At 32.1% G+C, this 25,211-nt stretch overlaps 4 protein-coding genes across 4 annotated transcripts; 2 read left to right on the plus strand and 2 right to left on the minus strand.

Annotated features, from left to right (window-relative positions):
* The first annotated feature begins 1,032 nt into the window (after nt 1–1,032).
* LOC124944542 (DNA topoisomerase 1 alpha-like) lies at nt 1,033–7,762 on the plus strand. The gene is made up of 16 exons (XM_047484822.1): nt 1,033–1,233; nt 1,828–2,979; nt 3,101–3,295; nt 3,582–3,662; nt 4,217–4,276; nt 4,362–4,456; nt 4,551–4,707; nt 4,917–5,042; nt 5,164–5,244; nt 5,598–5,688; nt 5,783–5,916; nt 6,797–6,865; nt 6,932–7,021; nt 7,102–7,205; nt 7,287–7,455; nt 7,532–7,762. Exons 2-16 carry the CDS (start codon nt 1,870–1,872, stop codon nt 7,598–7,600), a joined length of 2,631 nt encoding a protein of 876 aa, XP_047340778.1. The 5' UTR covers nt 1,033–1,233; nt 1,828–1,869; the 3' UTR covers nt 7,601–7,762.
* Nucleotides 7,763–9,021: 1,259 nt separating this feature from the next.
* Nucleotides 9,022–13,711, plus strand: LOC124945138 (protein PAF1 homolog). The gene is made up of 12 exons (XM_047485520.1): nt 9,022–10,302; nt 10,489–10,557; nt 10,769–10,876; nt 10,983–11,166; nt 11,272–11,345; nt 11,473–11,592; nt 11,822–11,927; nt 12,433–12,519; nt 12,603–12,671; nt 12,781–12,852; nt 12,965–13,111; nt 13,235–13,711. Exons 1-12 carry the CDS (start codon nt 9,362–9,364, stop codon nt 13,364–13,366), a joined length of 2,109 nt encoding a protein of 702 aa, XP_047341476.1. The 5' UTR covers nt 9,022–9,361; the 3' UTR covers nt 13,367–13,711.
* A 1,215-nt stretch (nt 13,712–14,926) lies between these two features.
* On the minus strand, nt 14,927–16,550 carry LOC124910393. Its single transcript, XM_047451026.1, has 4 exons — nt 16,202–16,550; nt 16,011–16,121; nt 15,235–15,925; nt 14,927–15,158 (listed from the first exon to the last, which is right to left on the minus strand). The coding sequence occupies exons 1-4, from the start codon at nt 16,394–16,396 to the stop codon at nt 14,980–14,982; spliced, it is 1,176 nt and encodes a 391-aa protein (XP_047306982.1). The 5' UTR covers nt 16,397–16,550; the 3' UTR covers nt 14,927–14,979.
* Nucleotides 16,551–17,903: 1,353 nt separating this feature from the next.
* On the minus strand, nt 17,904–22,491 carry LOC124946121 (lysM domain receptor-like kinase 3). Its single transcript, XM_047486686.1, has 11 exons — nt 21,771–22,491; nt 21,600–21,686; nt 19,710–19,994; nt 19,499–19,644; nt 19,322–19,411; nt 19,129–19,234; nt 18,896–19,047; nt 18,715–18,812; nt 18,498–18,639; nt 18,304–18,393; nt 17,904–18,178 (listed from the first exon to the last, which is right to left on the minus strand). The coding sequence occupies exons 1-11, from the start codon at nt 22,369–22,371 to the stop codon at nt 18,014–18,016; spliced, it is 1,962 nt and encodes a 653-aa protein (XP_047342642.1). The 5' UTR covers nt 22,372–22,491; the 3' UTR covers nt 17,904–18,013.
* Between the last annotated feature and the right edge of the window lie 2,720 nt (nt 22,492–25,211).

Here is a 25,211-nt window from a genome sequence, read left to right on the forward strand (position 1 = left end):
TAATATTTTAGTTAATGAATTAACTATTGCGTAATGTGATGGACGAGAGCAGAAGTGTAAACCAGTCGAGTCAAACCGAGTACTATAATACTTGAACTTGACTCGATTTGTATTATATATATACTTGAACTCAAACTCGATCGAGTAATAAAAATTATACTCTAACTCGGCTCGTTGACAATTGGAGCTACTCGAGCTCGAGCTTCAACTCGAAACATTAAAAAATAAATTTTATTATTTAAAATTATATATTGTATTCAAGATCAATTTGCTTCTTTATTCGGAAAAAAAAAAAGTTTAAGGGAAGATATTCACATAAAAGAAGAGATGGAAACGATGAACTTGGAGTGAAAATGTTAAAAAAGATATTAACTTTGTTTTAATATATTATAAATATAAATGTTTATAATATTTATAGAACCAGTTACTTGCGAGTTCATCGAGATGAGAAATATAAAGTTCAAATTCGAGTTCGATTACAAAATTGAGCTGCTGATTTCGATAAGAGCTTTTATCGATCTCTTACACACCAAAATCAACTTGGCTAGTTCACATACGTAAATGAGAAAACAATTAAATTATATTTTAATAACCCAAACCTAATAAAGTCTTAATCTACTTTAAAAAAAAGTGTCTATTAATTGAGATATATTATAATTTTGAAATAACATTTATTTTTTATTGTAATAAAGTGATAAACTAATTATTTGCAAATTAGATTATATTTTATTACAAATTTGAGAAATTCAAGGAAAAGTTTGTTTGTTTTTTTCAACTTTTTTAGTCGGAGATCATGTTCTAAATAAAAAAAATAAAAAAATAGTGTATTTAACATTTAATATTAATAAAAAGACAATAATTTTGGAGTGGTTTGGTATTATGAATAACTTATAAGAGAAAAAAAAAATCTAAAAAATTTGAACGTTTCACATAAATCCGTTTTGATGTCTAATTTTACTAAAAAGAGATTAGATTTCATCATATTAGGGCTTTCTTCTGGTTTATATTCCCCCCTCATCTTCGCCTCTCTCTCTCTCTGTTCTTTCCTCTACGCCAAATTCTCGCTTACCCCCTTTCTCTCTCTTGAATTCGCAGGTTATACTTCTTTCTTCATCTCTTCTCTTTTGATTATTCAGCTCAGCCATAGCCATTGATTCATCCATCCAGGAGATACACAAACTCATTCCTATACTTCAGCTTCACTTTTCATACTTGTAGTTAAAAACACACAAGGTATGTGATTCTTCTTCCCGACTTATTTACATTCCAATGCATACTCTTCTTTTCTTGATTATGTTTTACATTGCTGAACAATTCATTGTATAGACGAATCAAACTTGGGCATGATTTTGATTGTACTTAATCGGTGCTTGGACAAAGTTTGATTGGATTCTAGTTTCACCGATATAAATACTATTTCTTTCTCGCATTCTACTGTACATCGTTTGTAGGCGAAGTTTTTTTTTGTCTTTGCATGGACTAATTTTACAAACCCTAAAGTTATGTTCTTGTTTAAACAGAATGCGGATTTTTACTAATTTTGGTGTGAACTTTCGTGTCCTAGAATGGAAGTTTAGGTAGGTAGGATGTCAAACATCTTATAGATTTGGAACCTCTTCATACCATTAGCCTGAACCATCCTTTCCTTTTGCATCTCTTCTTTTGACTTGAACTATTAAACTCTGTCATTTGTTGTGTCTCTTTAAGTGGGTGATGTTCTGGGCTCCTGATAGTTGTGGACTTGGGTTGTTTATTGGCATCTATAGTTATCTAAGTAAATGTGATATTAAAGGTTTTTGACAGATCTATATTAATGTAATTTTGCAGAGTTTTTGGGTGATGATTGTTGAGGTTACGAACTAGGCAATAATGATGAGTGATTCTGATGATGATAGTGATGGTCCCGTGGTTTTCAAGCGCAGTTCAACATCTAAGTCAAATCAGTTAAACACGGAAATAAAGAAGTCGTCTTCTTCTCAAAGAGATGATGGACGGTCCACGAAACAGAATTCTGAAGCACGTCCTTCCAATGGGCAGAACTCTGGTGCCAGGAATGGTAATCCAACCCCTTCCAAAGCATCACAGGTGAAGTCTTCTCTAGTGAGTCCTAAAGTTTCATCTTCATCTGTGAGACCAACACCAGTACAGTCTTCAGGAATGAGTGGTAAACAGCCAAGTTCAACAGCTGAGAAGTCTAAACAATCATTACAGCAGAATAGAACTGCATCTGTTAAGAGAGAGCAATCAGATAGTGACTCTGACGATGGGAAACCTCTGAAATCCAGGTTTCCTAGTAAAACCGCCGCCGGAAGTTCTGTAAAACCTAACAAGGAGTCTAATGCGGGGTCCATCCAACTACCGATTTCAAAAGTCAAAGACGAAGATTCTGATGATGGAGCTACTTTGTCATCGAGATTTAAATTAAAACCTAATGCAGGAGCATCTACTAGCAAATCAAATAACTGTGATGAGAAAAAACCTTTGGCATCAAAGAGTCAGCCAAATGGTTCTGTTCCCAAGGATAGTCAAATTAAAAAATCTCCAGCTGTAAACAATAAGAGGCAGTTAGATGAGGCCAAATCCTCAGTTCAGCATTCCGTTAAAAAACCTAAGATAGCTGATTCACCCTCATCAGCTTCTGCCAAAACACCATTGACTGTCAAGGATGATGAGGATTTCGTTCCTATTTCTCAAAGAATAAAAAAGGATTCTAAGTCACCATCAAGTAGCAAATCATTGTCTGGAAAACAGAAAGTAACAAAGGTGAAGCATTCTTCAATGAAGAATAGTAAAAAGGTCAAGATGACAGTGAAAAAATCGTATTCTACGTCTTCAACAATGCTTCCTAGCTCTGGTGAGGCGCAGAAGTGGACAACTCTGTCACATAATGGCGTCATCTTTCCACCACCATACAAACCTCATGGAGTTAAAATGCTCTACAAGGGAAAACCGGTAGATTTAACACCAGCACAAGAAGAGGTGTTCTTTCATTCTCTTATATAATTTTATGTATAATTTTTAATATTAATATTAGAAGTCTACTGACACATTTTCCCAGAGATATCCAACTGCTTACTTATTTATGTAATTTATTTTACAGGTTGCCACTATGTTTGCAGTGATGCTAGATACTGACTATATGAGCAAACCACAATTCAAAGAGAACTTCATAAATGACTGGAGAACAATTCTTGGGAAAAACCATGTAATTCAGAATCTAGAAGACTGTGATTTCACACCGATATATGAATGGCACCAAAGGGAGAAGGAGAAGAAAAAACAAATGACTACAGAAGTAAGTTAATTGTTTCTTATGTAAATCTGCTTTTGAATTGACTAATATTACTTGATTAAGTCTACAGAGTTATCACTGCTTGATTAAATAATTTCTTTGGTAATGTGTAGGCAGGGTATATATGTGTTCTATTATTTAGATGAACTCTCTTTGCTATATGATATCAACAAGGAACCCTTTTTTCATTTTCATTCAATACACTGTTGCTTCATTCATTTGCTTTCCATCTTGCTGAGTCCTTTTGCTGACCTACATGCATTTGTATTTTGCTGTGTCCCTTGCACAGGAGAAAAAGGCTTTGAAAGAGGAAAAATCACTGCAGGAGGAGAAATACACGTGGGCTGTAGTTGATGGTGTCAAAGAGAAGGTTATTTTCTTAATTTATTTTAATTGGTCAAATACAGTGATTACTTTTCTTCCTCTTTTACAATATACCCTTGAGAAATGAACTGTAGTCATCATAGTAACTCCAATGAATGGACTGTTATTCTTACCGAATCTCATCCCTCTTATCATTCTCTTCTTATTTCCTCTGCATTGAGTTTCTGATACGAACAATTAAAGAGATAGTATAGATATTGAAAGTGCTTGAAGTATTGTTAGGATGCTGTGCTAGCCTCCTCTAGAAAATATTTCCTGGTCTCATAAAAAGAAATAAAAGAATTCATATGAATATCATGGAGTTTGTTGTTGTCAAGCCTTTGCTCCTCCCAAACAATGAGCACTAATCCCCAATGGTACAACAATGCATATACATTTTCTTTACAAAATCCACCATTCTGCATGCTTCTAACATAATTATACTTCATCTTATCTCTTTCTGTAATCTTCTCTTTCTTCTCAAACTGTTCATGTTGAGCACTCAACTGTTATCGTTTTACCATTTCAGTATAGATTCTTATCTTATCACTAATATTGCAGATTGGTAACTTTAGAGTTGAACCACCAGGGTTGTTCAGAGGCCGTGGAGAGCATCCTAAGGTTCGAACTCTTACTTTCCGACGAGTTGAAACTGTACATGATTGGTCTATATTACATACTTCTAATCTTGGATCTGTCTTTATAGATGGGAAAGCTGAAAAAACGAATTCGGCCAAATGATATCACTATAAATATTGGGAAGGAAGCAGAAATACCGGAATGTCCAATTCCTGGTGAGAGGTAATTGCATTTTCTGTCCTGACAAAGTTCACTTCTTTATTTAGCTCATTTTCTCTATGTGCATGATATCACCTATGATGTTGGTTTGCTGCAGCTGGAAAGAGATTAGGCATGACAATACAGTCACATGGCTAGCGTATTGGAATGATCCTATAAATCCAAAGGAATTTAAATATGTGTTCCTGGCTGCTAGCAGCTCCTTGAAAGGGCAAAGTGACAAGGAGAAATATGAAAAAGCCAGACTCTTGAAGGTACGAATGAAGTTGATTGCTGACAATCTAGCTGATACGACAGTTTCTTGGCTATGTTTTTAAGTAATTTCATTTCACATCTTAAGTTTTCAATGGTCATGGCGGTGGGTGGGATGATATGCTAGCCTCCTCTAGGAAAATAAAACACTGGCCTATAGAAAAGAAGTTTTCAATTTTGAATCAGAGCAACTAAACTCTTTTGAATGTAGGACTACATACAAGGTATTAGACAAGCCTACACGCGGGACTTCACCAGTAAAGATGTCACTAAGCGCCAAGTAGCAGTTGCTACCTATCTCATTGACAAACTAGCTCTCAGGGCAGGCAATGAGAAGGTATGATATGTTTTTTTCTGACTGTTTCTACATTCGGAAACCTTCATTATTTATGTCAAGATGATATTCATTATTTCCTTCAAATTAATTAATCATGTCTCATTGCTTCTCTTTTTGACAGGATGATGATGAAGCAGATACAGTTGGTTGCTGCACACTGAAAGTAGAAAATGTTCTACCACAGCCTCCTAATATTCTAAAAGTATGATACATTTTATATTATATTATATCTCAGCCTTAGTTTAATCTATGACACAATCACGATTCCATTGTAAAATCACCGAAGTTAAAACTGAAAGTTATATTTTCTAATTTGTTTTTGTTTTTTGGGATCATTATCCAAATTATTGTTTGAATGATTCAGATTATTTTCTGGACTGTAATTTTTGGCAAACATAACAAATGTAGATTTTTCAAAACAAGTTGTTTCAATACAAAATCATACTTGAATATTTGTAGTATGCGAAGAAGGATTTCTATAGATTTATTTGGTTAGGTTTATTTAAACTTGGGGAAACTTGCAAGTAGTGACATGCAGATTCATTATATTTTCAGTTTGACTTTCTTGGTAAAGATTCAATAAGATACCAAAATGAGGTGGAAGTTGTACTACCTGTGTACGAGGCAATTCAAAAGTTCCGATCAGGTTAGTTAATGCACTTTTTTTACCACATCTTGCCACTTTTGTCATGTTTGAGTACTTAAAGAGTGACAAGTATTTCTTCCTATCTGTCGTGCAGGGAAAACGGATGGCGATGATCTTTTTGACAAGCTTGACACAAGTAAACTCAATGTTCATCTCAAGGAACTCATGCCAGGCCTCACAGCTAAAGTTTTCCGTACATATAATGCATCTATCACATTAGATGATATGGTAAGATGCATTTAACGGCTAGTTATTTTCATGCCTATATTATTCCTTGGCATACATGTTGTGTGCAACGCATAAACCTAAGGGATGATAAGGTTTCAGTTTATACTCTGTGTTTCCTCGTATTAAATGATGACGTTAATTGAAGAGAGAAAAAACGGTATGCAATGAATTGAACACCAAAGGCATGCCTTTCCTCTCTTTAAGGCGCAAACAAAATCCTAGTAAACCCAGGTTTTGTTTGATGTGGGTTTTTTTGGATGACATCCTATCATCCCACCAATTCTTTAGTGAATTTATTCGAATGATCAAATATCAATATACTAAGGTATTTTGATCATTTGAACAAAATAATGCACTTTTTCATCCAACAAGATTATTTTCAAATAAGTAATTCAAATACCTTATATCAAATAAGTCTAAGAGTTCAAATACCAATCAAGATAGGATTAGTTGAACTAAGGCTTTGTTGGATCTGACGTTATTTTGAATAACCAAGTGGTTATTTCCAAATAACCTAGTTTGATGTAGGTTATAGAAAATTAGGTTATTTGGGTAAAAAGACATTAAGATATAAAATATATAAAGCACATATACATTTTTCTCTAAAATATCATGAGTGGTTTATTTTCCTCGAAAATAGAGTTATTTAGAAAAATCCCAAATAACATCAAAGAAAGGCCCAAGAGTCCTAGTTTGATATTGAGGAATGGAGCTAAGGTCATGGAAAATGAAGGTTACATTTCTAGCCTCATTCCTAACATTTATATTTGCTGTCTAGGATCTCAGATCCCGGTTTTGGTTCATATCATATTAAAAGTGTATTTTCTCTCAAGTTTCAATGTTTTGGATTGTGTTCCTGATTGTTTCTGCCTAATGACAGTTAAGTAAGGGAACCAAGGGTGCAAATGTTGCGGAAAATGTTGTGGTTTATCAGCATGCAAATAAGGAGGTAAATACTAAATATAATAAACTTTCCCTTTAGGTTTGCAGTTTATAGAAGGCCATTGTTTTGTAGGTTGCAATCATTTGTAATCATCAACGTACCGTTTCCAAGTCTCATTCTGCTCAAATGACCAAATTGAATGAGAAAATAGAAGAATTAAAGGTATACCTATTTATTAACAATTACTGTTGGATCGATTTAAACATAAACCCACATTAAAAACCTTGTCTATCTGTCTGTAGAACTTGATTGATGAACTCAAGACAGATTTGTCTCGAGCGAAGAAAGGGAAGCCCCCATTGAAGGATGCCGATGGGAAACCAAAAAGGAACTTGAATCCCGAAGCGTAATTTTTCTTCTTCCTGTTTTTAATGAATCGTGTTTCCATTTTTAATATAACTACTAACTAACTATATAACAACAACAGTTTAGAGAGGAAGATTGCTCAAACAAATGTGAAGATTGAGAAAATGGAACGCGATAAGGAAACAAAAGAGGATCTTAAAACAGTTGCTCTAGGGACATCGAAGATTAACTATCTCGATCCCAGGATTACAGTAGCTTGGTGCAAGAGGAATGAAGTTCCAATGGAGAAGGTGAAATATGTTGTTATAAATTATTATTTTTGGATATATCTTCTCTATGATATTCATGTTAATCTGAAATGTGCAGATGTTTAACAAGTCATTGCTGGGGAAATTTGCTTGGGCTATGGATGTGGATCCGAGTTTCAGATTCTGAAACTGCCCCCTTTTTCGAAAACTAATTTCATTTTCCCTTTCTTGCCCTCGATTCATTATTGGGCCAATGGGAATGTTGTCGAAATTTGAGGACTTAAAACTTATTATTCTCTTTGTTGGATTTGAAAGTTTAGGTTATACAAAACTTATTTATCTTTTCCAATGATTTGCTTCACTCATTCTGTTGTTAAGATCTACAATTTGCCTTAGTTTGATAGAAGAGAGATTTTGCTCATTGCTTGGAACTATTTGGTTTTGATGTTCGATGTTTCGGAGCTGTCATACACTTTCTATTGTTATTAATCTGCGTAATTGAATTGGGACGACTTTTGTTTAAGAGGGATGACTTTTGTTTAAGAGATTAAATGTTTCAGTTTGATTTTTATAAATTGATGGGGATCATGATAAAAGTTGTGAGGGAAAGTAGTAAATTAAAAATTTATTTAAAATTATTAAATTGAGATTCTTAGGTTCGGAGAAAAAAAAAAAAAGTAATGATTTGTAATAATTTATTAAAAAAATTTAAAAGGTATATATATATATATATATATGACTAAAATAAAAAATAATAATTTAAAATAGAAGGTATTTTAGTATTTTAGTTAATAAAATGAGTGATATGATTTTTGAGGAATGATTGTAAAATTGATTTTAGATGATTTTTTTAAAAAATTAAAAAAAATACGGCCATATATATTATAGAGATTTGCAAATAAATAAAAATTTTAAAATTAAAACTTATTATTTACGTGCTATTTATAAATAAATAAGATTAACAACTAATGATTTAAAATATAAATAAATAAGATTAACAATAACAACTAATGATTTGAGATAACAATTTGATGATTAGACTTTTAAAATAATATATATTTAAATATAAATTAAAAGTAATAATAAAAGAATCACACTATAAAAAAAATATATTTATAAAATTAATTATATTAATTTATTTAAATAAATTATTAAAAAATTAATATATAAATTTAAATTTATAATTTCTTTTGTGAAATTGTATAAAATTAAAAAAAAAAATTATTTATGAATTCACAAAATTTTAGTTTAATTAATTATTTTAAGGGTAAGTTTGAGATTAAAATATCAAAATTAATAGTTTATTTAAATAGTTATTAATTTATAAACTAGTTTAATTATTTTAAAATGGTAAGAATTTACTTTAAATTAATTAAAAAATAAAATATTTATAAATTTAATTATATTAATTTATTTAATAAATAATAATAACTTTTTAAAAAATATTTATAAATATAAATTAAGGGAAGATTATTTGAAAAAGTTGAGAGTAAAAATAGTTACTGTTGTAAGTTAAAGGAGAGATTTGTCTCTTAAAAAATGAAATCCAAATTCTCTCCACTTAGGGCCATCTTCTTCTTCCTCAGCCTCTTTTCTCTCTCTATACTCTCTCTCTCTCTCTATATATATATATACTATACTTCATCTCTAAACTGAACATTCGAATCGAGAACACGCCGCAGAAGAGACGGTCCTCCAATTTGATTCCATAGATCCATCAGGTGCTAGGTTTTTTCTTTCTTTTCTGATCGTCTTATCTCGCTCTCCAATTGGATGTTAGGTTGATAGTTCTCTCTATCTGGAAGAATCCTATCAATTTATATATTGGTAGGGTTCTATTTGATTTGATCAACAAAAATTGAGATTTGTGTTTATTTATACTCTTATGTTATAGTTCAGGGTTGTTGTTGTTGTTGTTATACTTGTTGCATTTCTAGAACAATAGTTAATGGCATCTTACAGACCATTTCCTCCGCCTCCACAAACAAATTTTGTTCCTCCTCCCCCAAATCAGAAGAACAGTCTTTCACCATCTGTACCTATTGCACCACAGCCTAGAGGAAATCATTACCCACAAAATTGGGCTTATGGGTCTGGTGGGGATGCATCTTATGCTTCTCAGAATTACAACCAGGCAAGTGGAAATCAACCTACTGGTTATGGAAGTTATGGTCCTCCTAGAAATCAGTTACCTCCTCCTCCCCCTCCAACTCATTCACAACAACAAACACAGTATCCATATCCTATGCCACCACCACCTCCCCCACCTGATTCATCATACCAACCTCCACCTCCACCTCCTCCATCAGTTCCTCAAAACTCAGTATACTATCAAACTTCTAATTATTCTCAATTTGATAATCAATCATTACAGCCACCACCACCACCACCTCCTTCATCTCCTCCCCCGAGTTCTTCAATCCCTCCACCACCTCCTCCTTCAACAGAACCCCCACCACTTCCACCACCACCACCTTCATCACTTCCCACTAATGGAACTAAAGTAGACGGTCAAAGAGGGGTATCCAGGGATAGAACAAGTCATGTCAATGAAGCTGCTACAGCTAAGAGGCATAAGTCTTCTCTTCCTCCGATGCCAGCTAAGAAACCAAGCGGGCCTCCAGGGAGGATCGAGACCGAGGAAGAAAGAAGGGTGAGGAAAACGAGAGAGATGGAAAAGCAAAGGCAAGAAGCTAAGCATAGGCAGCATTTGAAGGAATCGCAAAATGCGGTTCTGCAGAAGACCCAAATGCTGTCTTCTGGCATGAGAGGTCATGGTTCAGTTGCTGGGTCACGGATGGGTGAGAGGAGGACTACTACAGCACTTTTGGGTGGTGAAAGGACTGAAAACCGCCTAAAAAAGCCTACAACATTTATTTGTAAATTAAAGTAAGTAACACTTGTTCTGGATTTTCCTTTGCAGTTAAGTCTATAAGAACTTTTTTGTGGGTTCTTATGAAATGCAATTGCTGTTTTTCTCATTGTAATCTTCTTCAATTAGTGCACTTAAAACTGTCTGCACATTGGCATCTCACATTATTATTTTTTGTTAATATTATTTTGAACTCTTTGAAGATTCCGCAATGAATTACCAGAGCCAGCTGCACAATTAAAGCTTATGTCTTTGAAAAGGGATAAAGAGAGGTAACCCAACCTAACTTATATTCTACTACCAAGAAATAAGATGATCATGTAGTTTTGTTTCCCTTTGGTTGCGAGTGTGGTGTATTTTGTATGCAATATAAATTCTTTTTTTTGACATTTTCTTACATTTTACTATAGTCTTGAATTTCATGATTTTTCTTTATTTAATTTTTATTTTAAATGATTGCAATTCTCATAAATGTTCTTGCAGATTTACTAAATACACAATTACATCACTGGAGGAGTTGCACAAGCCTCAACTCTATGTTGAGCCTGATCTTGGGATACCTCTTGATCTTCTTGATCTTAGCATATACAAGTATTTCCCTTTTGACAGTTTGTTTCTTTTAGTTACATTTATCTAATCTTCTATGCCTTTACATCCTGATGGTTTGTCTTTGTTGGGACTACTTCATCTTTGTTAGTCATCCCAAAGGTGAAAGGTTACAATTAGATCCAGAAGACGAAGAGCTATTACTTGACGACAGCCCAGTAACTCCTTTGAAAAAAGATGGTATTCGCAGGAAAGAAAGGCCTACAGATAAAGGTCTCTCTTGGCTTGTCAAAACACAATACATCTCCCCTCTCAGCATGGAATCAGCAAAGCAGGTAATTTAAGAGCATATATTGGGAATGAGTAATTTGCATATAATAATAAAAGCATGTGCATGTCCTTGTTAAGATATTGTGATTTTTTTTTATTGTAATTTGCAGCCTCTAACTGAGAAACAAGCAAAAGAATTACGAGACGCACGGGGAAAAAATATTCTGGAGAACTTCAATAGCAGGTCATTCGCCCTTCATCACTTCCATGTCCATGTGGATAATAAATATTAGTTGAATGGATGCATATCTTGCATATCTTGCATATTAGTTCTGAACAGGATGTGCCTCCTTTTTCCTCAACTTTTGCAGGGATAGAAAAATCAAGGGAATTGAGGCTTCATTTGAGGCATGCAAGTCACTTCCTGTTCATGCAACCAACAAGAATCTTCAACCTATTGAAATACTACCATTAATGCCTGATTTTGATAGGTATATCCTGCATGTGTTCTGATATTAGTTAGTGGGAAGAAATATTAACAATAATCAATCGAAACTTTAAAAGAATAGATAAGAAGTATCCGGTATGTTAGTTGAGGTGATTATTTTTTGCCCATCTTTTTTCACCTTGCTTCTTTGATTGATTAAAGTGAGTTTGCATTGTTGGCATACTATCCATCTTTCTCTATATAATGAGCATGTGTTTTTGTTATGGTCACAGATACGATGATCAGTTTGTCATGGCAACATTTGACAGTGCTCCAACTGCTGATTTAGAAAATTACAGAAAATTGGACAAATCTGTTCGTGATGAGCTTGAATCTCGGGTAGGATTTCCTTCTGCCTATATACTTGGTTTTATAGCTGACTAAAAAAATACTGAGCAACACATATAGTGTTTACTCTCAAAATCATTTATGTTTCTATTTGGTCTTTAAATTAGTTTCTGCTGTTGTAGACTTGATGTTATTGTTTGAGCTAATTCATCTCATTATGCATTAAGCTCAATTGGTAATCTTGGAGGCTCTAAGCAAAGTTGAAACCACAATAGCTTTGTTTAGAAACACCATTTCATCCGGATTCTTCTTTTGGGTGTGAATATTTGGAAACAGACTGTATTTGAATTTAGTCCGACCCATATCTAGATACGCCCAAAAAAGGCGCAGCGGCTTATGAGCCAATTCCTAAAGTGTTTCCATCTGAAGCCATTATCTTCTTTGCCCCACTCAAAAAGTTTTTTTGGGTCATTTTTATGTATCTTTTCTGCACTGGCTTCATTCTTTTGTAAACCATGATGAGTTTTTTTGGATCTAATGCTCTTTCTTTCTGCAGTCTGTCATGAAAAGTTATGTTTCAAAGGGTTCAGGATCGGAAAAGCCCGAAAGATGTTTAGCTTTCATGACGCCATTAGCTGACGAGGTCAGTTTGATTGAAAATTTTCAATCTTCTCTGGTGTTCATTTACCATTTTAGGTTTTATTATCTTTGTTTTCATGGTGGCAGCTACACAAAGACATGTATGATGAAGAAGAAGACATCTCATATTCATGGATTCGTGAGTACCAATGGGATGTAAGTGTATATAATGTTGCTAAACCGTGATCATTCATTCTATATAAAAAAAATTCGAAATTGCCAGCAACATATATCCTCTTGTGTTGATTTGATTTCTAAAAAACAGGTACGAGGGGAGGATGCAGATGATCCAACAACATACTTGGTAGCGTTTGGCGAATCAGATGCGCGTTATGTGGTATTGACTTTGGAAGCGTTTTTGTTTCTCATTGTTAACATGTCTTGGTTGATTGCAATAAAGTTTAGGTTGGTTTTCTTGCTCTTCTGTTTGTTTATTGGAACAAATGCAGCCTCTGCCGACAAAACTGGTCTTAAGGAAAAAGAGGTCAAAAGAAGGGAAGTCAGCTGAAGTAGTAGAACAATTCTTACCACCTTCAAGCGTCACAATAAGAAAACGACCAGTTGCTGCTGTCATTGAATCGAGGGTCGAATCAGAGGTATTAATTAATTCACTCTACCTTCTATCTCACTTTATGTGATTATTTTAACGAAAATTTATATCTACTTCCTCAATTAAAAGCATTTACATATATTGAGATGTGCAAAATATTATGGAGCAGGATTATGAAGCAGGAAGAAGTGGTAAAGTCTCAGGTAAGAGCAACACCTCCTTATCAAGGCGGCATAAGGTTGGAAGTGGCAGAGACGAAGATTTGGATCATTCAAGTGAGGCAGAATATATGTCTGACTAACCGGAGCACAACCCACCAACCACCACCACCATATTAAGGCGGCAGAAGAAGTTGGATCCTTTTATTATTTGAACAAAAACACGGCTTCATTTGGAAACAAGTCTACCTTGTAGATAAAGAAGGATCCTCTTACCAACTTTCAAATGTGTGGAAGTTATTTTTTCTGTTAGATTTCTCTAAAATTCTCCGGTTTCGGGGAACATTTGAAATAGGTTCTGAAATTTATTAGCAGTTTGTCATTCATATTTAGAAACAAAAGTCTCTACTATTTGTGCACAAACATGAAACAATTTCCTCTCATATAATTATTATGTTCCTACCAACCATTTCATATTATTTGATTCATATGATATCTCATTTATATTTTCTAGGTTTACATCCCTTCTTTTTGTTATAAACCAGATTTATTTTGAGATTTACTTAAAACTGTTTTAGTCATCAACCAGGTTAATTTTTTATAATACAGAACTACATAAGTTAAAATTTAAAATATGAAAGAAACTATGATTACTAAGATCTAAGATGAGTAATCTACAATGAACAAAGATTAAATCTTTAATTATTAGGTCTAAGATGAAGAATTTACATCCAAAAAAAAGAACCCACAAGTTAAAATCTTTAAAACAGAAAATAATGATTTAAATTAACAATTACTAAGATCTAAGATGAGAATCTACCATAAAGATAAAGAATCCACAAGTTAAAATCTTTAAAACAGAAAATAAATATTAAATATACAATTACTAAAGTTTAAAATAATGAATCTATAGTAAAAAAAAAAAAGAAGAAGAAACCCACAAATTAAAATCTTTAAAACAAGAACAACAGATTAAATATTCAATTACTAAAGTCATTCTCAATTTCAGCACAATGTTAAAAATCCATTTGATTTTTAATTTGACAAAGCATATAATCTGAAATTTAAAACCTACAACAGTAATGACTTGATTCGTGATTGGTTATAACTAAAATAAAAGATGGGTCATAATGTTTAAAATATGAAGATAAACAAACATAGGTTGGTTGCTACTTTTTAAATTCTCTTTCCGATAACATGACATTTCAGACCCCTCAGACCCCTCGATCTATTTGTGGTTAGTTTAATTTGTGGTTTGATAAACTAAGTTCCTCTTGTTTATCGATTCAAACAAATTTCAGATTGACCAACAATCAATCGGCATTTACCCAAAATCCATTCCAGGAGTTCGGATGACTCCGTGCTGTTTTGATTTTGCGTTTACGATTGGGAGACCTTTCCGGACAAATCATCCAATCAGATTGGATTTTGACCGGTTCAAAAATAAATCATATTGAAATGAGAATCTGAAACGGTTATTTTAAAACCTAACCTTGTTATGTTTATTATTTGGAAGGGAGGTGTGACATATAATGACTCACTTATACAAATTCATTAGATTATATTATAAATAAAACTTTGGTTATATTTAATTATTTCATTAGAGTTTAACACTAAATCATGATAAAATAAGATATATATGTATAGCTTTAGTTTAAGCATTTTAAACATGCAAAAAGATCTTATTTTAATTTTTCCAACCACAACAAAAAATTCATCCTTACACTTCATTTCGTCACAAAACAAAATAATCGTTTCACAAAGCCTCGTCCAATCTGTCGAGAAACCCTTTCTGCGGAGGAATGTAACGAATCGGATGGACTTCATCTGATGCATCTTCAAACTTCATCCACAATTCCTTCTTCAAAGTATTCTCACCATGATGCTGCTTTTCCATTACAATACTAGTGTTGATTGATTTTGCAGCAGCAAAATCTGAAACAATAATAACTCAATGTCAAAATGGGAATCATGTTTAACCAATTTCAATCAAAAGAAATCAAGTATGTACCTAATTCAACAGATTTGCTGTAATCATCTTCTTGCGGTTCCATCACAAGGCAAGTTTTCGGGGGTGAAAAAAACCAATAAGGCGACGAATCCAAATCTTTTCTTTCATCTTCCACTTTTTCAGACTGTACAATCCCACCCATCATTTCAGAATATTTCAAAGACAAGTTCTTAGAAGCCTCATCCTCATAGTCATCACCCGAGGATGATTCAGATGAATCACTCAAATTCCCAACTGGAAACGGGGTTGATGTCCTGTTTGCAGCATTGTTCTTGGGAGGAGTTATCTCGGAAATAGGTTCAAGTACTACACAAGATTTCTTAGGTGACATTTTCTTGTAAGGAGTTGTCATTACAACCAAAGAAGTTTTATTCGGAGTTGCTATTACACTTTCAAGAAGATCATCATTCGTGTTTGTCGAGATAGCAATGATTGACGACGACGATGGTCTTTGTCCAGTTACATACAATTTCGATGAAATTGATTTCAGTTTTGGCATAGGGGTAAGTAGGAAAAGTTGTGTACCACCTTCATTAGCAAAGTCGCCTCGCCACGATACTAATGGAGAAAGGGAAACCCTAGATTCAGTTATCATCTGTTCAGGACTCTCAATCTCGTTTCTTGAATCCTCCTCACAATCTGATTGATTTGAACAATCAGAAAGAGCTTTCTGAATTCTGGGAACCCATGGCTGCAATTTTTGTAAATCAGAAATGTTGATTAGATTAGATTAAAACTAGAAGAACCCTAACACTATTTAATGAAAAATTGCTAACCTTTAAAGAAGTTTGAATACTTGATAACAGTTGTGTGAAAGATTCAAGTTCATTTAATCCATTTCTGCTGTTCAAATCAAGTTTTAGGGCTTGGACAACAAGTTCATCAGTCTATATAAAGAACAAATTCATTATCAGTAACCCTAAAAGCAAATAAAGAAAAGCTAGGGTTTAAGGAGTTTCTTTCTTACCTGACGAAGGAGAGAAGATAGATCGGAGTGAACGAGAAGAAGACGATCAAGGGAAGCGTCTTTCTGGGTCGCTCGTTGTTCGGAAACATCGGGAAGTTTCTTAATCTTAACGGATTTGGATGATTTAACGCCATTGTAGACTTCTCTGAGTGGTTTTCTCGTCGATTGTTTGAGTTTGGAATCGATCTTCAGCATTTTGTGTTCTCTTTACAGACCCTTAACGGCTACTACACTGTATGTATGTAAGTAATGAAGAAAACCCTACACAACGATGGCCTGCCTCTCTCTCTCTCTCTCAGAATCGAATTTGAATTATTTCAGTGGCGGTGGAGGATTGAAGGACTTCCTATTTTGCTTTGGATTGGGAATGTGAATGTTACTAACGGAATTATTTATTTGAAAAAGTATTATAATTTTGATTGAAATTGTTTTTATTTTTGTACGAAAAGATGTGATTGAATTAGAATTATATATATATAAATAAAAAAATTAAAAGTTGATGAAAATTTATTTCGGTTTAGAGTTGGTGTTATATTTTGTTTGATTCGACATATTTTAATCGCCTCAGATTCTTCTCTCGAATTTTTGTAACTTCAATAATATTCTCAACAGGTGGTGAATCGTTTGTGACTCATACATTTTGATTGTGTTTTTGATGGTTAATTCCATTTCTTAGCAATAAAATAAAATAAATAATTAGATCGATGTTATTTTAAAAATTAAAATTATTAATTTTTTATTTTTAATGTATGTACTATTATATGTATTTTCTTATGATTTGTATAAAATTTTCACTATTTCCATTTCCATCATATACATGTAGATAATTCATTGTATAAATTTCTCACTATTTTCGTCATTTTTCAATGTGGCTTACCGACCGTCCATCGATTAATGATAATTTTAATTATCGCTTATAATATTTGGTATTTTTCTAACATCCTATAGTTCAGTTTTATACTTCAAAAATATTATTTATAAATTTAAATTAGTTCGTTTTTGAGTAACCTTTAATAAATTGTACAATTATGAATTTTTTCTATTAATTTTTTTAAAATTATTTATACATTTGATATCTAGACAATTAATTATTTATTTTAATTTTATATATTTTATTTTGTATTATTTATTAATTAATATTTTTATACGTAATTTTCATTTGAATTTACTAAAAATTAATTTCTTATAAAAGAAAATGAGATAAAAAGGTAATTTTGTAACAAATTTTTAATTTAATTGGATTATCATGGTTTTAATATTTTTTTACATAAACAGTTTATTACAAAGAATAAAAGCTTAACATATGTGAATATAAATAATGAGACATGATATAAAAATAAAAATTGCTGATTAACTGAAAAAAAAAATCTATATAAATATTATATGAAAGTATTTCTTAAATTTATTCATCATCTACAAAATACAAAATATGTTGTTTGTATACATAGGTATTCCCCATGTATTGTACAAGTTTTTTTTATAACTGCTCATTCAAAATAACAATTAAACAGATCTAACATAATTCTAAAATCTGTTAAATAATATAATGTGTATGGTTGTTGAATTAATATATAAGTACAACATTTTGTATATGAATGTTTATTTATTTTTTACATTTTTTCTTATACTTCATTTGAACTTTTTAGGTAGATTATGTTTATTGAAAATTAAGTCAAAGAATAATTTTAGAAAGATTAAAATGAAATGTCAAAGAAGAGAATTTGTATAGTATAATAATCAGATATCAACATATATAATGAGTTCCACCTTATTCTATGTTTAATAAAGATAAATTTTATTATTTGATTATACTTATCTTCCTTGAACGAGACCACTGAAAATTTGGCTGTTGCCGGCAAGAGTCGCTTCCCACTCGATCGACGACAAAAGGATTTGCGATAACGTAATCACTACTTGCTTCATGTCTGGCCTCAATATCGGGTCATCATCCACACATTGTTTCGCTAACATTCCCACCTACAAAAACGAGTTAGTTTTGTTTCAATATAAGATTCTACTATCGAAATGTAATCTATACGAACTACACTTGTTTTACGAAAGGAGCTTTTAACCCTTTCGAGCTACACTTGTTTTTGTATTACCTTGAAAACACAATCAAGTGGATATATGTCCATCATATTAGGATCAATGTGTTTTTTCAAGCTTGCTGAGTTTCTTAGAGCTGATAGCATCTGCAAATGTCAAGAAACTATTTACTAAGAAACTAGTTTCCTATTATCTCGATAACAAATGAATTTGGATCATGATCTAAAACAACAAATTCGTGAAAACTTACAATAGAAACCAACGAGCGCCTTTGTGGATTCATAACTTCATCTGATCTTGTGACCGCTTCCTTTCCTGATATAATTTCAAGAAGAATAACTCCAAAGGCATAAACATCGCTCTTCTTGGTCGCCAAACCTTCCCTCAAGTACCTAAAAACCGAATAAATAAATAAATAAATAAAGGCTGCTATTTACATTTCATAAAAGAGCCTCTCGATCACTCACTCTGGCGCTACATAACCGAAAGTTCCAACAACTCGTGTCACCGAAGCTTCACCATCATTAGGCATTCCAACAAGCTTTGCCAGCCCAAAATCTGAAACCTTAAAATTCATACAAACAGAGATCTTCATTAGTTCAAGCAAAATCTTATAAAGAAAACGATTACAAAAAGTTCTAAAAGTACCTTTGCTCGGAAGGAATCGTCCAGCAAGATGTTGCTTGCCTTGATATCTCGATGTACATAGTGAGGTCGGGTATGCTCATGAATATACTCCAGACCTCTAGCAGCATCAAGTGCAATCTGAACCCTCATAATCCATGAAAGGGATGTATGTCCTACACTTGTACAAAAATGAAACCATTGAGAAAGTAAAAACAAATATTTCAACACATTCATGCAAAGGAATACAATCGCACCTTTGTTTTGAGGGTCGTGTATATGGTTTTTTAATGAACCTTTTTGCGCAAATTCATAAATGAGGTAGAGATCATCATCTGTTGCAGCATAGCCAATCAATTCTACCTTGACAAAAGAAAAGAAGGCAAAACGCATTAGAATTTCCGAGATTGCAAAATTTTAATTTACGAGATATCAATCAATTTCCCATACCAAATTTGCATGATGAACCTTGCAAAGAACTTTCAGTTCAGCCACAAACTCTTTAGATTTTGTCACGGTCATTTTTTTTATTGCAGCCTCCTAAAAGAGTTTGCAAGACTCGTTAAAAAAATTAAGTAAAAGAAAAAGAAAGAAAAAAGACATGCTTATTCAAACAATGTAGACGACCTTCTTCCGAAGAACACCATAATACACTGATCCATATGTCCCGTGTCCCAGAAGGTTTGAATCAGAAAAACCATCAGTAGATGACATAATTTCTTCATAAGTAAAAACCAAAGGCTTTTCCATATCAAAAACATCATTCATCACACCTGCAGAAACAAAGAGATGATGAAAATTTCACATAATTCAAAAAAAGAGAAAAAAAAAATTGTACCTTTGGGAACATTTATATGGCGGTTGCTCGGTTCACCACTTGCTTGCTTAACTTCGACAGATGATTTGCAGCAGAAACTTGTGCCCAAAAGAATATGGAACTTGTGAGAAACATTCCCATTTGGACTATTTGAAAGGTTACGTCGGTCTTCACCAAAACAAATGGATGACCTCATGCAAATGCATAGAAGGAGAGCCAGAACAACAATCACAGCCAAACCAACTCCTAAGCATCCTAGAATCCACCCATATGGTATATGAGACTCGCTTTTCTTTGCTTGTTTTTCTGTTTTGAAAGAGGGTCAACAAAGTAAAAAACGTCAGCCAATTTACATTCTTCAAGCTTTTTTTTACACCAGGGTTTTGTTGCTAGAGAAGGTTAGCGCAATATCCTATCCATGACCCCCACTTTAATCAAGGTACTTTCAAGTGAGAATCGAACTTAAGACGATTAGATAGATATTCTTCAACCTTTCTATCCCTCAACCACTCATTTGGAAACACTTTATATTTCTATAACTAACTAGATAAGAAACAACCAATAAACTTCTAAATCTATGTCTGCCTAAGTTTTGTTTCCAAACATGATCTCATCCAGATTAATTTCTACATATTTGACACAAGAACAAACAAAACAACTTTGCAAATGGTTCCATAAACAGATTTCAGAAACTTGTAAGAAATGATAAAATAGCCCTAAAGTTTCACTATGTGTAAATAAGGCCTTGAACATTAAAATGTAAACATAGTAATTGAGATGGGCAGAATAAATATTTAAATATAGTCATTTTATGAACATTTATATTTAACCAACTTAGTTATTAGTGTTCATATTGGGCTGAAATAGCAGTGATTTGGTAAAATACTATTGGTATTGTGTACATTTATTTTTTTAATTCAATGATTAATTTACACCTTCTGCTAAAATTTAGGGGTTCATTTATAAACACTTTATTGCTTGAGACTTTGTCAAACTTTGCACTTTACTCATGGCTATAATACTATTTTAAAAAGTCTTATGTTCAAGAAGATAATATTGATTATATGATAAATCCTTAACACTATCCAAATTCCAATCTATGGAAGTACTGAAGCATCTTTCTTTTCCAGGAGAAATGAATGAATTCCAAGGAATGGACATTGACCAATAAGATTGGTGATCTAACATAGATCTAAAGCTCACTGAGGTAAATCTGAACCAAGGGCTAGAGGGCAGTCTTACAAACTAACAGTCTTCAAAAACTTGCAAAATTTTCAAACTGAAATTTAGGTAAATTATTTTATTATTTAAACAAGACACTGTATTAAAACAACTTCATTTGCAAATACACTAAAGCACAAACTAAAGGAAAACCGAAATAAATAATGGAACTGTAGAGTTCCAAATAGGCATTAGTCACATGCTTCACTTTTCATTACCATCACCAAGTGGATCAATCATTGTTGTACCGAAACAAAACCCAAATCATTAGTGATCCCAAACAAAGGGCCATCCTAGTGAAAAAATGAAACACAGGACCAGCTACATCTAATTTGTTTTCCACACAAATCACAACCAACTACATACTTTTTTACCAAACAAAAATCAACACAACTACAAATTTGACAATTACCAATTGGAGATACACCTCAAGATTTTCTAAAATACATTCCATATGGGCTACAGAAAACAAAAACCTAATAGATTTCCATTTTAAAAAAATATTCAAGTTTGTATTAGTCGAGAAGTCATGAAGACAAGCTTCCACAACAGGTTTAACAAAATTTTCTCAACTCCAAAGCATCACAAAACCAATAAAACAACTATAAACAGAAACTATTACTGTTTTCAAGCACTAAACACAAATTATTTATTTAACTACGCATTGGCTATTTCTTGAACTGATCATACCTGCAACATCATCAACAGGCGGTGCTAGAACAGAAGCAGGAGCTGGAGGAACAACACTCTCTGTAGGATATGATGGCTCACCAGGAACTGCAAACATTCAACTCTGTTTCAACTTTCAATCAAGCAATAATAGATTAAGAAATAAAAAAGTATGATAATACTGATACATACCTGAATTTAAAGGAATATAGTATAGAGATCCAACAGTAACATTATCAGAATTAACAATTCCATTAACAGATTCAATACTAGCCATACTAACCCCAAATCTACTAGCCAATGATTCAATACTATCATTCTCTCCCATCACATAACTCATCAGATAATTCCAAAGTCCACTCGAACATCCACAAAACAGCTTTAACGAAACGATTGCACCAGCTCTAGCCGCCCTAGTATAATTAGGTAGAAAAGCTAAACCCTCGTATGCATCGATCATAATATCGTGAAGAGATCCTCCGTTTTGTCTAACTGTATACGTCGTATTGGTCAAATACTTATTTAATAACGGAGAACAGGAACAGTTCTTACGGATGAAGACGTAATCTCGACCGTTTCCTTCGACTGTGATATCGTGTGGAAGAACGTCGAACATGGATTGGAGGAGTTGAAGTGTGTCGTTTGCGTTTGGCTTGAAGGCGAGGAAGGATGAGCATAGTCGAGATGAATCGGAACAGTTGAGTGGAGTTTGGGAGGAAGAAGAGAGAAAGAGTAATTGAAGAAAGAGAAAGAACTGGAGATGAATCCGTTTGGAGTTTTGAGATAGATTCATGGCGGTAAACGATTTGGTTTCAGTAATCTTGGATTGAAAACGATGATTAGATGAGAGATGAGATGATGAGAGATTATTCCGCCATTTTTCTTCGGGACTGGAAACTGAGCTGCCTGTAAATTTTGCTGCTGCTGCGGCTGTTTGACGATAGTAAACAGGAAAGTGACTGACGAGAGAGAAGAAGTATGACAGTTGGCGTGGGTCCCATTATTCAACTGGCAAGAATCCTACGTGGCAATAATTTTTTTTTTTTTTTCGAAAAGAAAATTGCGACTATGACTCGAACTTAGGAATGATAATGTGGCGGTTTAAAACGAAAAATAGAGAATTTATTTACCATGCCCGCACTCCTATTTTACTTTAAGGGATTTGTTTTTATTTTACTACCATTCTCATTCAGTTTGGTTTCGAAAAATCTCTTTGGGCATCGTTATATTATATTTTAAAATAAATAAATTTAAATAACAATATATTTAAGAAAAATGATAAACTCAACGAAAGTAAGTCCATTAATCAACGTGGCATGACATTTGGGTAAGAGAGAAATTTTTCAAAATATCCCGAAAGGCTTATTTCAGGTCACGAAACGCTTATTTTAGGTCCCGAAACGGCCATTTTGGGACAAAAAAATTATTTTTCTCCCGAAATGACTGTTTCGGAACCCAAAATGAGTGGTTTCGAGACTCAAAATAAGCGCTTTCGGAACGTGGGGACAACCTGGAAGGACATGTCGGATTCGTAGACTTGCTTTCGTTGAGTTTATCATTCCTCTATATTTAATTGTGTTTATAGTGTTTGAACAGAATCAGGGTAAGATTGGAGCGAGTACACAAACATTATCCACGTCTCATTCTCGATCAACTATTGGTTAAACCGGTGAGAATTGTCCTAAACGAGACAATTCAATTCGATTACCATGATACGAATTCAAATTGTCATATTTCATTATAAAATATGTTTATTATAATTTTTGTGTTAATTTATTTCGTTTAAAAAATTATTATGCAAACACACTAAAATCAGCGAAGACATGGACTATTGGTCAAAAAGATATGTTTGTCTACTTTGCTCACATTTTAGATAACATACACTTGTAATCTGGACGGTTAATAGTCTATGGGAAGAAAGTGAGACTTTTCGTTGACTAGAAGTAAAACCCCACGTGGGCCCGGAGAACAACTGTAAAATATTGTATCCAGCAAAGAGATAGAGAATGACATATATATATATTAGGTATTAAATTAAATATTAACAATAGATTATCTTCCAAAAATAGTTATGCTTAAAAAAGACACAAAATAAATGTAAGTTATTAATTTAAAATTTCTTTAATTAAAAAAAATATCAAATTAGGACTCTTCTTATTTGGGGTAGACATTTTTTTAAACCTTACAATATGATGACTTATAATTAAAGTTATACGAAACGAGTTTTTATATTAGTAATTTGTTAATTTATAATATGATATTTATAAATAAATTAATTAATTAAGTCACTGTGAATTTAAAGTGATTTTGATTACGAATTTTAGAGAATAGACATCAAAATTATTAATTCATAGTCGATACTTAAATTAGTGAAATTAATATATATATATACTACGTATATAATAAGTTAATATCATTTAAAATCGTTAAAATAAATTTCTGTTTTGTATGATTTTAACTATCAAAAAAATTAAATGATAAGATTTAAAAGAAATTGTATAAATTTCAGCTAACCATCAATTTTAATTTAAAAGTTCAATCAACAGAGTATAAAAATTATTTATTTAAATAGTTTATATTGATATTAATTATTTTAACTAAAAATTATCTATGAACGATTTCAAATGGACTGAAATGTTTTGAAAGCATAATTTTCTGGGAAGATATTTTTTAAACATATGATAATTTATCCTTGATAATTTCATTGATTTTATTAAAATATAATTATCAAAATATAATAAGGCTTAAGCCATTAAAACCAACAAATTTATTTTGAATATTATAAATAAAAATTAAGAATTTTTTTTACTTATTAGTAAATTGCAATTATTTAAAGAAAAGTAAAAAAAATATAATAAAGGCAAACAAAAGAGGAAGGAATTGTGAAAGGAAAAAGTAAAAAAAAATCTGGTCAGGAAAGTTTATAAAATTAATTAGAAGAAAGTGAATGGATTATGATAATTTAATAAATTATTTGTTAAAAATATTTATGTTTAATTACTACTCATTTTGACTAATTTATTTAAACTTTATAAAATTTGTCTAAGAAAAATGAACTTACTGTAGATTAAGACTGCTAAACATTAATATTTCCTTTTTATTTGAAAAACCTAGATGATTTTTACAATCATTTTTTTATTTTAATTTAATACGTTTTTTTATTAGTAATCAAATCCAAAATCTTTATTCTATCTTTTTTAGGAAAATTTTTTATCACCAAAATATTTTAACAAATATATATATTTATATCATATAAATAGTTCATTTAAAAACAAATTAGTTGTATTACTAGAATCAATTCAACATTACTAACTTTTATTGTTTATTTAACAAAATTAAATATTAATAAAATCAGTCCAAGTATAATAAAATTGTTTGGATGAGAGTTTTTTAAAAAAAAAAACTTAAGTTGTTTGAAAAATAATAATTAGTAATGATTTTAAGAAAGTTAAAATAATTTTAGATAAAAAAAACTTAAAAGGTATAAATATATAATAATAAAATAAAAAATAATAATTTTAAATAAATTATATTTTAATAGTTTAATTAATGACATAAGAGAAGAAATGAAAAATTATATTTTAGATTTTAGTTATTCAAATCATTCAAATAAAATCGAGTCTAAATTTCATT

This window comes from Impatiens glandulifera, chromosome 7 (genome assembly GCF_907164915.1).
Source record: "Impatiens glandulifera chromosome 7, dImpGla2.1, whole genome shotgun sequence".
NCBI lineage: Eukaryota > Viridiplantae > Streptophyta > Magnoliopsida > Ericales > Balsaminaceae > Impatiens > Impatiens glandulifera.

Coding starts and splice junctions, on each gene's coding strand:
- LOC124944542 (XM_047484822.1), top strand. CDS start 1,870: ATGATGAGTGATTCTGATGATGATAGTGATGGTCCCGTGGTTTTCAAG. Junction 5,043..5,163: donor TCAGGGCAGGCAATGAGAAG/GTATGATATGTT, acceptor TCTTTTTGACAG/GATGATGATGAAGCAGATAC. Junction 7,022..7,101: donor AGAAAATAGAAGAATTAAAG/GTATACCTATTT, acceptor ATCTGTCTGTAG/AACTTGATTGATGAACTCAA.
- LOC124945138 (XM_047485520.1), top strand. CDS start 9,362: ATGGCATCTTACAGACCATTTCCTCCGCCTCCACAAACAAATTTTGTT. Junction 11,167..11,271: donor GCATGGAATCAGCAAAGCAG/GTAATTTAAGAG, acceptor TGTAATTTGCAG/CCTCTAACTGAGAAACAAGC. Junction 11,928..12,432: donor GTGATGAGCTTGAATCTCGG/GTAGGATTTCCT, acceptor TTCTTTCTGCAG/TCTGTCATGAAAAGTTATGT.
- LOC124910393 (XM_047451026.1), bottom strand. CDS start 16,396: ATGCTGAAGATCGATTCCAAACTCAAACAATCGACGAGAAAACCACTC. Junction 16,122..16,201: donor TATCTTCTCTCCTTCGTCAG/GTAAGAAAGAAA, acceptor TTCTTTATATAG/ACTGATGAACTTGTTGTCCA. Junction 15,926..16,010: donor GTATTCAAACTTCTTTAAAG/GTTAGCAATTTT, acceptor CAAAAATTGCAG/CCATGGGTTCCCAGAATTCA.
- LOC124946121 (XM_047486686.1), bottom strand. CDS start 22,371: ATGAATCTATCTCAAAACTCCAAACGGATTCATCTCCAGTTCTTTCTC. Junction 19,645..19,709: donor CCATATAAATGTTCCCAAAG/GTACAATTTTTT, acceptor TTGTTTCTGCAG/GTGTGATGAATGATGTTTTT. Junction 18,813..18,895: donor ACGATTCCTTCCGAGCAAAG/GTACTTTTAGAA, acceptor ATGAATTTTAAG/GTTTCAGATTTTGGGCTGGC.